The following is a 14,244-nucleotide window of genomic DNA, read 5'->3' as shown; positions in this document are numbered from 1 at the left end:
CGTAGCTGCTGCATTTATTAAAAATATATAACACTTTTTTCTGAAGAAAATAGCAAAGAAGTTTACACAGTAGTAAAAATACAATGAAAGCAAATTCGTAAAACTATAAATCAGTTGTGCCATAAAGTTACAGCAGTTAATGAAATTAAACAGTGTAATCTAGAGTTTATTCAAAATGCCAGTCATTGGTAAAAATGCAAAGCTGTTTAAATAGCACAGTGCCAAAAATCCAGATTGCATGACTAATAATTGTATTATCGCAGTAGATCCCCACCCACCACTTTTTAAAAGTAGGTCAAGAAGTTCAAAGGTAATTTCTGATTCCATATTGGGAACTTCTATTCAAAAGAAAGTTTCAAGCTGGGCCTTGAGATAACAAGGGGTTTTCGGGATGTGGTCATAGGCATTATTGACATATACCATATTATATGGGTTTTGTTCTGAAACTTATATGGGATGGATCCCAGCATTTTGTTTTTCTTATGAAAGGATCCCTTCCATGAGCATGGCTCTCCTGTTGACAGAGCAAAGAGTTAGGATCCAAACCGTTTGGTTTTTTTCTTAACTATTTGAAAACACCCGGAACCTGCTCTGAATTGGCATGTTTCTGCATTTGTAAAACAAAACAAGCTTGGAATAATCTCCGATATTATTGTTAGGCAAAAAAAAAAAAGGCCCAAGGCTTTCTGTTCCTGGTAGGCGAAGCAAATGAACAGAACACTCACATCTTCCTTGAACATCACTTAAGAGAAGATTTTAATTAATCAGTATATAAGTTGTTTGCATAAAAATAAATAAAATCCCTCTCTGCTCCTCTTTTAGATAGAAGAAAAAGCTTAATATGCATGAATAATGATCCAAATGCAGAGAATTGCATATGTGACAACAATGCATTTAACTTCATGTTGATGTGTTTGCTCCAAACTAGCAGAGCCGTGGGGGCATACTTTATTAGTATAATAAAATTAAGGACCAGAAAATGATAAAAGGCACACCAAGAGGATAGGAGATACACATAGCATCTTAGGTTGCCTATGTAGACATAGTCAAAACAAACAAACAAACAAAATTCCTTCCAGTAGCACCTTAAAGACCAACTAAGTTAGTTCTTGGTATGAGCTTTCGTGTGCATGCACACTTCTTCAGATAACATTATGTAGATAACATTATGTAGACATAATGTTTGATTGCAGGTTAAAAAGTAGACCTAAGCAGCAACTGCTGATAGACATATCCAGTAGCTTGTTCAGGATACAGGGGATTAGCTCATGTAACTGGGTAGAAAATAAAAAGTACACCAATGGAAAAGTTAGATTGCCTTTTGTCAAATTAGAATTGGCCCATGGCAGTGTATTTTCCTGCATGTTTGCTGTTAGGCTGTGATCTTGTACACACCTGGGCATTCCTGATAATGCAAGCACACCCCCAAGTCTAGTTCAGTGAGTACGAAGGAAAATGCATGACTTAAATATGGAAGCATAATACATAGGTTGGTGGTTCTTTTTATTTCCCGTAAGAGAGTTCAATTTATAGTCTTATACTAAATATGACCTTAATGTCATGACCTATATTTGACTAGATGTTGATACGATATTTTTACCTAGTCTTGACTGCCATCTTCCTTTCCCCACCCGAACTCTTATTTCCACCTCTGAAATCACTTTACCTTCCTACCTTCCAGTCTTCCAAATTTGTCCTTACTGTGTGAAAATTTAGTGTACTGGTTTGCTTTAGTTTTGTAAGCTGCCTATAAATGTAATTGCTCTTCACTTACTGTTTCTTTGAACTTTGCACACATTGTTTTTGTGTTATCTGCAGGTGATAAAATTTGAATATGCCAGCATTGCAGCATTCATAGCTGTGATAGGAATTCTGTCTATCGTTGCGCAGGTAAGCATTTACAATCCTATGTCTTAGGTGACAGCTCATAATAAAAGGCAAATATTAACGATCAGGGTGATAAGTGATTTGCACATTAAGTGTACATAATGTATTCTGTGGGAAGGCTGAGATAGAGGTGCGCAAATTGTGACTGAATTCTTGTGGCCTTCTTGCAGACCACAGGTGATTAAAAACAGTCTTGACATTATTTGGGAGGAACAAAACTTCATCCATGAAACATTTTCTAATTTTCTGAGATTGTTAATTTGGGGTTTTCATCAGCTGTATGCCATAATCATCACAATTATAACAAATAAAGGCTTGACATACCTTGCTTTGCATGTCATGAGTCTATCTCATATTTTAGTTTGACCTTTTAAGTTGAATTACAAAAATAAATGAACTTTTCCACGATATTCTGTTTTTTTGAGTTTCACCTGTACAGTTCTTGAACATTCAACCACGCCTGTAACTTTTTAATATGTAATATACAATGAACCTAGATGAGATGTATGGTTTGCCGCCTAACGCTATATTCCTTTAAAAGAAAAGAAAAGAAAAGAAGGATCTTTATGCATAATAGTGTCCCTGCCTGGTTTCTGTTAAGGTTATTACATTTCCAACAACTTTTCAACATCTAAGAACCTCTAGCTCCAATAGAATGGTGTGTTTGTTAAAGTTTGATGCAGACAGGGAGAACATTTTTTACTCCAGGTCTGAACAACATTGGTACACTTAGGGTCCGTATTAAAAAGTTTAAAAGTGCTAACAATCCTGGGATAATAAAATGTTATTTGGCCTGGTGCGGGAAAGGTATCTGACTGGTTTCCTGGAGAATATTTTTAAGCTGGAGTTCTGCTACTCAGAAGTCCTCTCCCTCTCCTTTTCATTTGAGTTGCAAAGCAGACCTTGTATTGTATAGTATAAATGCTTTACCAAATGTCTGCCTTGGGTAGTAAGACTCATTTAGGGCCCAGAGCTGCGCACACAATTTGACATCTGTTTGATGTGAGGCTACTTTAAGAGCCTGCCCTTCCCTAGATCCCCTGCATGGTTAGGGATTAGCAGTCCAGAACTGAAGAGAATGCGGACATAAAAACGGGATGGGGGATGAAATTGCAGTGGTTGGGAGTGCCAGAAAGGAAGGATGCACATGAATACTCATGAAATCATTTTTCCGATTAACTATTGGAGGAAGTGCTAGGGAAGGGGCGGGGAACATTTTGTTGCCAGTGGGTCCCGGATCTTCCCATTGGGCCAATTTTGATAGGAGCTCAGGGCCAGCCACCTGTCAATCCCTTGATATCACTATGATGTCAGGTGATGTGGTTTGAAGTCCCAACAGTCGCAGCAAGCGAGTGATTTTAAAGGCAAAGGGTTTTTCCAGCCATTCCTCCATCATCTGCTCCTGTTTGAGTCTGTGGATCCTTTCAGACAACCCCTGTGGTCTGTTGCAAAGAACTGTGCAGGTTTTAACCCCTACCCATTGGTTAATGAGAGAATATAAAATCTTACTATCTATCCTTTATTGAGAGCAGGATATGCAGCCAGTACTGGATTTAACCCTGTTTTCCTGCCAATCGGCTTATGTCTCTAGTCATGTCAGTTGATGAGTGAATGGGTGGGCATGTTTTGGGGGAAATGGATCCACAGCCCAAATTGGATCCCTTGTTTCAAGGGCACACCTGAGCTATGGTGACAGTTAAGAACATGCATTTTTGAGTAGGAAATCCCCAGTTCAAATTTTGCCTCGGCTGTGATTTCACTGGGTGGAATTAAAGCCCTTAATTCTTTTGAGTATATATTCATACGACTGCACTGTAAGTGATTAATTTGAAGCTTTGTGCTTCTAACAGTATCTTTTTTTAAAAAGGCATGTATTGGTAATTAAATGTTTTTTTATTATAAATATACAGAGAACGATCCAATTTTAAAGCTTTTTCCTACATTATTATCTTTTTTGTAGACTGTTTTTCTCAGTATCCTAATGAGGTCTATAGGAAACAAAAATACTGTGCTCCTTGGCCTTGGCTTTCAGATGTTCCAGCTGGCTTGGTATGGATTTGGTTCCCAACCTTGGTAAGTGCAGTAATGGCAGAATAGCCATGTCTCTGCCTGCTTGCTTCAGTGCTCTTTCTGATTCTTTTACTCTTGGGTGTACTTTTATCTTTCAAATTGCTGCATGTCACCTTGGGTGCCTGTTTCGGCTGGCAGTGGGATCAGTAATGGCAATGTAGAAATACTTTGATTAATTAAAAAAAATGGGGTTTTCCCCCAAGTGCTGATCTGAACTTTCTAGACCAGTATTCCTCAGCCTTTTCATATCTGAAAATCCTTAGTCCCCGTGCGCATTTGTCGACCTACTTCTTAAATCTTTTCGTAGGGCAATATCCCATAAAGTAATTCCATTAGCTCAATAACTTTTGGCCGTACAGTGGAACTTCCCCTTCCTCTCTTGTCCTCTCCCTAGATTTCTTCCACTCCCTCCCCAGATCTGCTCTGGAGGGTTGGAGGAAAACCCAGAACAGATTTAGTGGAAATGCAGGGAGCGATACTAACTGATCTACTTCACTAGATACCATCCCCTATATTTGTATGGTGGTAGAGCTCTTTAGTTTTAGTTGGATCAGAGATTGGATTACATTAGATAATAATGACATTCTAGACTTGGAGAGATGGAACAACAGATATGACTGGCATGCCTATCTAATTTACAATAAAGTGGCAGTGCATAAAGAATTTCTAAGTCATGTAATTAGATATTTGTTATATAAGGTCTGGGTGAGACATAGAAGGTTGTTAGAACCGAAAACCCCGTGGTGGGTTTCACCATTGGAAGTGATATCGGTCAAAAAGAAAAACACGACAGGAAGATTGGCGACATACCAGCAGCTCCTAAAGCAGGAGCAGGGCCAATTAAAATTAAGACCATACGAAGAGGTGACCCAATACTGCACCACATGGTTACAATATCATCAAATTGCCCAAATATTTAATCAGGACAGAACTCTTGTGGCCCTCTTTTGGCCTGGCTGCAATTAGTGGGGTCCCAAGCCACACAATGAAAAGCATTGTGTTAAGACTAATGGATAAATATTTCCATTCCTTTAGCCATTCTGCTGATTTCCACCTAATTTTCAAGTTCACTTTGTTACCACACTTCTTTGTGAGTGTTTCATACTGGTGTGATTCATGTCTGCTTTTTAACTTCGGATAATGCACAACTACTGTCCAGTTTTGCCTTGCTATGCTGTATTTTTACCCAAAAGCTCTTGCTTGTAATGATAAGATTCTTTATGCAGGCATTGGCATTCCTGTAGAGTATGTTATACTCACTGGCTGTAGCAATTATTTACTGTATTTTTTTGTGTAGAAGATGCCCCATGTAGAAGACGCTCCCTATTTTGGGGGACTCCAAATTAAGAAAACACCCCTCATCACTACCTGTGCATAAGACAAACCCGAATTTCAAACCAAATTTTTTGGTAACCCCCCCCCCCAATGTCTTATTCACTGAGAAATATGGTACTTAGCCACAGTTATTGTGCGAAATGAGACCACCTTCTGAGTACTATGGACTCCGCTAGCAGCCGCTACTGGTGTGGGGAAACATGCTAACTGATGGTCCTGATCCATTTTAGTACTGCTAATAATCACAGCTAGTGGGATAATAAACTTCCCCTGGAATGTAACAAAGCCTCATGGCAACTGTACCATGTAGTCTGACTACAATTCTAACGCTTCCAACATGGTACCCCAATAGCTGGAGAGCTAGTTTCTGTTTCTGCATAGCTCCTTCATTACGAATGACGTAATGGCTTTGCTTTGTGTCTTGCTCTCAGGATGATGTGGGCAGCTGGAGCTGTAGCATCCATGTCAAGTATTACGTTCCCAGCAATCAGCGCTCTTGTGTCACGAAATGCAGACTCAGACCAACAAGGTGAGTACAGTGATTTTCTTTTTTGGATGTTCATAGTACTCTAGGCAAAGTAAGTGGTGGTATTATTGTTCTTTTTTTATGCTGAAGACACATAATTTTACCCTGGTCTTTGACACCTGAGACACATGTTTACAGGACCGGCTTAATTCCTGTAATACTAATTCATTTTAACTGTTTATAATTTTATAATCTGCTCTGAGGACCTGCCACTGAAGGACAGGTAATAATAATAACAAGTATAATAGTATGCAGACTTTGGTACAATTTCCATGGAAGGTTGATTGTGGTAGATTTTTCTCTTCCAAAAGTACTTTGACCGTAGCTGAGACTTGTTTCCAGAACTGTTCAGTATTAGTGATGACTAATTAAAATATACTCTTTGCAAATTTGGTCTCACAAGGGCCAGCAGGAATGTGAGAATCTTGCAGTTGGTTATTCCAGCCTCTTTCCTGGCTCAGTTGCAGGCTCTGTGTGAGAGATTATCTGAACAGGACATACAGATTTGGTTCCCTTTCCTGTGTAGGATATCTACAGTTTTTGCTGATTTGCCCAGAATGGGGCTAAATTTGTTGGCATTAACATGAGAAAACTTGAACCTTTAAAAGTACCGGTAATTTGAGTGGGTAAGTGCAAGTCACAGCCGAAGAAATCCCAAAGTTCTTCCTCTTTTTTCAATTAAGAATCCTTTGAAGTATTTTTTAGCAGTCAGGAAGTTGATGTTAACACCCTCTAGTGGTGTTTTGAACATGTGGCAGGTTAGTGTTTTTCAAACTGTGGATCAGGACCCACCAGAGCGCCTTAGGCCACTTTTTGGTGGGCCTCTGTGCCCCAGTTTGCCCAGTGCCTCCACACTTGCCTGCCCCATCTGCTCACTATGCCACACAGCCTTTTAATCAGACCAGTTCTGACTCATTTCATGCTAAGTTATGGTGGTTGGGAGACAGAGAGAAGTTTAGGGAAGGGGGATGGAAGGAAGGTCTGTCTTGAGCAGCGATGGCTGGAGGAGGTGTTGAAGGAAATAAGATACAGATAAAAGATAAATCTTTATTATAATTATTCAGAAATAAACCGGGAATAGAAAGGGACAAGAAACAAAAGCAGTAATAGGTGGAAGAAGTGATCGTAAAAGGACCCAGAGAGGAGGGACGCAAGGAATGGTGAGGTCTTGGGCTGCAACTGGGGGTGGGAAAGGTACAAGTCGAATGTTAATGGAGACTGGGAGAAGGAAGTGAATATTTTTGAGCAGTACAGTGGTGCCTCGCAAGATGAAAAGAATCCGTTCCGCGAGTCTCTTTGTCTTGCGGTTTTTTTGTCTTGCGAAGCAAGCCCATTAGCGGATTAGCGCTATTAGCGGCTTAAGCGGATCATCTGATAAGCGGCTTAGCAGATCAGCTGTTAAGCGGCTTAGCAGATCAGCTGATAAGCGGCTTAGCGGCTTGGGAAAAAGGGGGGGGAAGGAAAAAACCCCCGCAAGCCCATAGGAAATTCATTTTGCGAAGCACCTCCAAAACGGAAAACCCTTTCGTCTAGCGGGTTTTCCGTCTTGCGAGGCATTCGTCTTGCGGGGCACCACTGTATGTAGAGATGGGAAGGGAAAGCCTCTCCATCAGCAAATTCTGCCTAAAATGAGGCAGCTAAGTGACAAGACTGACCGAGCAAGTGTCTGTATTTAGCCTGAGGGAAACTTTAGTCCGAGGTATGGAGGTATGGAGGTATGGAGGACATTGCCACAAGGAAAATGCTATGGCAAAGAATTTTATGTTTTCCAAAGATTAAATGTGGGCAATAGAAAGTGATGCCAGCCAGCTGATTATGCCAAACTCCACTTCCGTCGACCACCATTTTGCGGTTCATTCCTCTCTTGCACTGCCATTTTGTGATTAGTGGGGTTCAGTAATTTTCAGTTACCTTAAGTGGGGCCTGGGGGCCAGAAAATCCAAGAACCCCTGGATCAGAACTTTCCTCTTCCTTCATTGAAACAAGTAGAAACAGTCATTTTGGAACAAGGAGAGTTCTAGTTTGTGCTGTTATTTTGAAGTTCAGTTTATCCTCCTTAAACTATTTTATTGAAACTGATCAGTTTGAAATAAGGCCAGCCTGTTAACTGCACGATAGCCTGAAAGTACAGTAATTAAACGGCAAGCTTTCCAGTTTTTGCATCATTTTAGAACTGGAGTCAAGCTCATGGAAATTATTTCTCCTGTTCTCTTGCTCTTTCACAGGTGTTGTCCAGGGGATAATAACTGGAATCAGGGGCCTTTGCAATGGTCTTGGTCCTGCTCTCTTTGGCTTCATATTCTTTCTGTTCCATGTGGAGCTCACCGAGTTGGCGCCTGTCCCAGATCCTGATAAAAAAGCAATGCAGGATCCAAGCGATGAGGTAAATTATTGTAAATCGTAACTTTTAATAGTACTTGATCAAGGCACCCCACTTATTTATGCAGTTAAATTTCCTGGTAATCACCCATGCTGCTCATACTACTATTAGACTTGTTAGTCACTTGTTAAACAAAGTTGTCAAGCGACTTAGAACCTATTTTAAACATTTTAAAATACGTTACAACATTGATACATCCACACAGAAACAAATTCATAACAAGTTACAACATTGATACATCCACACAGAAACAAATTCATAACAAGTAAGCAAAGCAACCCGCCCTCCCCATAGGTGAACCTCATGTTACATTTGCTTTTCTTGCTGTATTTAGGTACCGAGTAAAAGTCTACATAACATTTCACATAATGAAATCGTCTGGCATCCAACTATATACAATATAGCCATTTCTAGGCTTCATGGCTGCTTAGAGGGTGAAACATGGAGTAAATCTACAACTGGAATATCACTAGATGGGTCTGCCAGTAGTTGGATATGAGTTCCTTGCAGTTTTGTACAGCCACAAATTTCTCCTCTTCCACCACTTAACAGAACAATTCTGTACCAACCTCTTCTGTTTAAAAACCTATTTTTTGAAACCTATTTTGAAACCTATTTTTTGTATGCCAGTTGAGCATACAGTCCATTCTGGTTGTAAATGCTTGGTTTTTACAAGTGTAAATGAGAACCGCTGCTTAAAATACACAACACCTCCTTGAAGAACAAACTACCGGAACCAGTTAAATGATTATTCCCCATGAACTGTACACAGTGAAACCATTGCATGCGCAGAACAACATCTGTTCATGTGGTGGAACTTCTCTCTCCACCCTGCAAAAAATTGCTCTGGCGTTGCTCTATTTTGTCCAGTCACTCCTGAAATTATTGTGAAGGTTGCCTTGCTTTTTGAAAAAAATGCCTGTTGCGACATTAGAACTTCCTTATATACATGGAATTAACAGCAAGGGTAGCTTAGTTTTTGTCAATAGTATCTCTCAGAGTGGTGAATGGCACTATTTAGTGGGAAGAAGCACCAATGAAAATCCTCACTATTGCATTTTTTACGTGGCTGTTTTTGTATATATTTTCAAATTTTATATATGGATGTTTTATGATGGCCCATATTTGTACTGCCTAACAAAGTTTTGGCAAAGTAAGTATGTACATGGAATGCTTTCACAGTACAGTGGTACCTCTAGTTACGAACTTAATTCGTTCCGGAGGTCCATTCTTAACCTGAAACTGTTCTTAATTAGAGGTGTGCTTTCACTAATGAGGTCTCTTGCTGCTGCAGTTGCACCGCCAACACACAATTTCCGTTCTCATCCTGGGGCAAGGTTCTCAACTCGAGGTACCTCTTCCAGGTTAGCAGAGTTTGTAACCTGAGGTGTTTGTAACTCGAGGTATCACTGTACTCCAAAACTGCCTCTTCTGAGATTTCATTCAGTTCCATGAAAAAGAAACGGTTCTTTAGATAATGCCCCTATGCTTTAAGAACTAAGGCTGAAAGCTTTTGAGAAATAGATTATCGAGACTGAACGTTTATTTTGCCATTTGTGTTTGTCGACTGTGTTTAATGGGCATTTCATTGTACCCGCCCACCCAACCTCATCGCCACAGTTAAGCAAAGAGTAAACTACATAAATATAGATTGTGTGCTTGGGGTGCTTTGTAACAGGGTTGTCAGAATTTCCACAAGGTTATGGCCGATTCAGCACCTCTGTTGATAGTCCTGTATTTTTGATAATTTGCGTTTTGTGCTGTATGCACTGCTGAAGCCTGCGACAAAGGCTCTCATTTTACAAGTGCCCGAGTTTCATATTCTTCATCAGGGCTGATACGGGTGTAATCCTTTTACACTGCAGCACTGGGCATGTCTACTCAAAAGTAAGTCTGATCAAGTTGAGCAGCTGGGTAGGTTGGCATGCTTGAGTTTAATCCTGTGGTTCAGACAGCCACTCTCAATTGTGGACCAGCTTCTCCCTTGCAGGTTCTGGACAGGCAATCTTGCATGTTTCAGCTTCCTCTTTGAGCAGGCTCTTCTCAGCCTCCTGCAAGCCAAGGTGAGACACAAACATGGGTTGTTTTCTGATTAACTTGGATGGTATTTGAAACCCCACTTCCAAGTGCTGCCTCCACTGTACATGACATCAGAAAAGAGATCTCAGCCCTCTTCTGAGTCAGGGAGGATGTGGGGCAGTGGAAGCCACAAATATTTGAGTAGATGCCGAGGCCAGCCGAAATCTCTGGTCTCCTAGTCTTAATTTTTTTTTTTTTTTTTTTTTGCCAATATATATTCCAATATTAAGTTAACTCCTTAACTTAAAGAAAACAAAAGAGATCATTGTGGACTTTAGGAAATGTAAATTGAATATTCAACCACATATTATTGAGGGGAAGTGCGTGGAACAGGTCTCATTTTTTTGATTTCTGGGAATGGAGTTGAGAGACGACCTAACCTGGGGAGAAAACAGCAAAGACCTGGTGAAGAGAGCACAGCAGAGGTTATATTTTCTGAGAATCCTCCGGAAAAACAATCTCTCAAAGGACCTGTTGATGGCATTTTACCATTGTACTGTGGAGAGTGTATTACCCTATGGTCTGTGTGTGTGGTTTGGGAGCTGCAAAACAATGCTATCTAGGGTTGTAAAGACTGCAGAGAGAATAATTGGGTGCACTCTTCCCACCTTAGATCAAATCTATGCTGCCAGGTGCCATAAGAAAGCGGCAGAGATAGCACAGGATAGTACGCAATGATCTCTTTCAGCTTCTGCCTTCTGGAAGAAGGTATAGGGTTATAAAGGCCAGAACTAGCCGCCTGAGAAACAGTTTCTATGCAAATGCAATTCTGGTTCTAAACGCAGCATAAGGGGTCTCTATAGTATAGTGTATTTTAAAATGGGGTTTCAGAGTTTTTAGGGGTTTTTGAATGTTTTATGTAGTTTTGTAGCAGTTTTATGTAGTTTTTATGTAGTTTTACGTAGTTCTGTAGTAGTTTTATGTAGTTTTTCAATTTCATTGTTCTGCATGGGACAATGACAATAAAGATATTGTATATCAATATATTTATTTAGCACTCTTTCCCCCCCTCAATAATTTTTTATTATTTTCTTACACAGTCATTCTTACAATACATTATTCAACATATAAACCTTTTTGCTCTGCCGAGCTTGCGACTTCCCTCCTTCCCTTCAGCGCCCTTATCAAATCCAATCGCGTATTTTAACTTTTTACATCTTATCTACATTGTAGGAATTACTTCAATCCTGCTAATGTCTTTTAAGTTTTTACAGTTATCCTTTAAGTAATAAATTTACTCCAATTATCCTGGAATTTCTGATCGTCCTGATCCCGAATCCTGCCGGTCAGTTTGACTAACTCCATCCATTGCGTAATCCATCATTTTCGCCTCCAATTCCGCAATAGTAGGAATGGTCTTCCTAGCCTTACCAAGGTGTACTGCAAACAGGTGTCACCCAAGCTTTATTCCTTTCCCAACCCGAGCATCCTTGTGTCCTTGAGGTTGGATTTCCTCCGCATCGGCTGCAGCTATGAGCCCTACATTACTCTGGTTTTCTACTTCAGCTTCATTGGTAAATCAGTTCAGCAATCTGACTAAAAACTGGTATCTGTAGGCAAATAGGAATGCTTGGACCCAGCTTTGCACAGCCTGAGTTATTCCCCGTAAGCCTGTTCATTGTGGTTCCTTTCTCTCTCTCTGCAGAGTTCGATTATTCCTGGCCCGCCATTCCTGTTTGGAGCATGTGCAGTCCTCCTCGCTTTTCTGGTTGCCTTATTCATCCCCGAGCACAGTAAAGCCAGCAGTACCAGAAAGCACACCAACAGCATCAGCAGCATACAGAGCACCAACCCCGACCGAGGCAGCGACGAGGACATTGAACCATTGCTGCAGGACAGCAGCGTGTGAGAGCTAGATTTTCCTAACGTTCATGTAGCCTGCAAGCAAGCGAAACCCACGCACTGAGCTCTGAATCCAGAGCAGGACTGGAGTGAGCTTTTGACTTGTCAGAAGCTTTGCACATTTCACTCACCTAAGGTTTGCTATGTTGGTGTCCATGGATGTCCTATCGGGACGGATTTAACCACTTTTCTTTTTTAAAAAAAACAAAATAAGAATTCAACGCAGTTATTTTTCTGTATCTGATTTGGAAATGCTATCAAGCCCCGCACCGGACGGAATATGGAATACACACAGTATCTTGGAAAACCTTCAAACAAACTGGAACTTACTGAGTACACAGATTCACTGTGAGCAGACCACAGCCCCCGCCAATTAGAGAAAAGTTACTTCTACTGACGGATAAAGATAACAAAACCCCTTCGCCATTATGTTCCTACATTTCTAATTAATAGGCTGCCTGGTAAATTGAATATTGTGTTAGAAGTGTCAAGAGAATTTCAGCCGTTGAATATAGATTCAGGTTTTGGTTTTTTTTGGAAGTCTTCAACCCTCATTCTCAAGGACTCTTAACCCGTATGTCAGGAGCTCCTTTGGAAACCTTAAAAGGGCACATGTACTTTCATTGATGGTTAGTAATAATCACTGAACTAGGTAGCACTACCAATGTAGCCAGTTTTGACATAGAGGCTAATTAACTGGATGCTGAGGCAATTCACATTTACTTGTGTGTATTTATTGCATCATCTATCACTTTTTATCTGCCGTATGAAGCACTCCCTCTCCTGTTAATTTCACTCCTGCCTTAACTGCTACTTAGTGTGCATTTGTTACCAACTCTTATTTAGCCTTCATATCAAACTTCGGAAGAATTTCATGGGTTATAATTATGAAATGCCTCTCCCAAAGAGGCCCTAAAGATGGTTTAGTTTCTACAGAGTATCATGTTATAATTTTTAGAGACATTTTATTAAATTGCACAGATTTCTATGTATTTTGCGGCAGTGGAAATGGACCATTACACACACAAAAACTAACCAAGTAATCTTAAGAATGTTTTATATGTATTGAATATATGTAGATATTTGTAAGAAGTTTTACTTTTTCCAGATAAGGTACTGTGTAAATCTTGTATTTATAAATGTAATGATGGTGATGGATATACAGCTTTTATAAAGGATTGTGTAATGACTGAACAAAATAAATATATATATATATTTTGAAACTTGTTCCGCCTTAAGCAAAGATAACAAACCTTTTGTACTATGCAGTTTGGTTTTTAAGTTAAAAAGCTTCCTAATGCATAATAAATTTGCAACCTATGCTATATACCTACTACGAGCGTGGTTTTATTTTTATTCCATATAGTTTCTTCCAATACTGAAGCTGAGTTTGAATTATTTGTAGCACATTCTTGGCTAATGCGTTACTGCATATCAGTCTGGGGAAACCCAGCCAGATGGGTGGGGTATAAGTAAATAATAATAATAATAGTAGTAGTAATAATAATAATAATAATAATTTAACAACAGTAATTAATCATCTTAACCCTGAACGTCTTTTCTCCCTACACCCCTATGATGGCACTGATACATCAGTAAGGATGAGCCAGTCACAACTGCTTTGCTAGTAACAATTGTTCCCTTCCCTTCACACTTTTGTTCAGCATAACTAGTATCAGGTAAACAGGGGATCTCAGAGCTGTCAGTGAGCTTTCCTAAGATGAAAACAAGATTGTGTAGGTCTCTCAGCATAAGTGAGGTCTAAGAAGAAGTACCCCCCGTGTGCCTGAAACTGCTCACTGTTTCCCTGGCCCTAATTGCAAAGTGAAGAAGTAGAGAAGACAAGCTACCATGCTTCTGCATTTCACAAGCATTCTTCTTCTCGCTTTGGTTATCTTGTGGCTAAACTAGCTCAGAGTTTATTTGGTGATATGCATCCCAGCGCTGATGGTTCTCCATGTCTACAGCTCAGAAATCTCAGTTGGCAATTCTCAATATGTATGAGGCCAGAAATGCCTGTGTCCATTATTTTCACTGTTGATGCCTTAGACCAGGGGTTGGCAATGTGGGGCCCATGGGCCAGATGCAGCCCACGAAGACCATTTTAGTGGCCCGCGAGCTGCCA

The 14,244-nt window shown here is 40.1% G+C and overlaps 1 protein-coding gene across 2 annotated transcripts in view; it reads left to right on the top strand.

Annotated features, from left to right (window-relative positions):
• The window catches only part of MFSD14B (major facilitator superfamily domain containing 14B), a 35,579-nt gene extending 22,124 nt beyond the window's left edge, over positions 1-13,455 (top strand). The window contains exons 8-12 of one of the 2 annotated variants that reach the window (XM_081930655.1): positions 1,819-1,890; positions 3,848-3,960; positions 5,724-5,821; positions 8,044-8,201; positions 11,923-13,455. In XM_081930655.1, the coding sequence (XP_081786781.1) occupies positions 1,819-1,890; positions 3,848-3,960; positions 5,724-5,821; positions 8,044-8,201; positions 11,923-12,126 (645 nt within the window). In that variant the 3' untranslated portion in view covers positions 12,127-13,455. Of the gene's footprint in view, positions 1-1,818; positions 1,891-3,847; positions 3,961-5,723; positions 5,822-8,043; positions 8,202-10,030; positions 10,492-11,922 lie in introns of those variants that run through there. The other variant, XM_081930656.1, reaches the window with a different exon arrangement.
• Positions 13,456-14,244: the final 789 nt, after the last annotated feature.

Source organism: Podarcis melisellensis (genome assembly GCF_964234715.1).
Source record: "Podarcis melisellensis genome assembly, chromosome: 11".
NCBI lineage: Eukaryota > Metazoa > Chordata > Lepidosauria > Squamata > Lacertidae > Podarcis > Podarcis melisellensis.
Note: the sequence above shows the minus strand (reverse complement) of the source record. Positions and strands in the feature narration are given on the sequence as shown.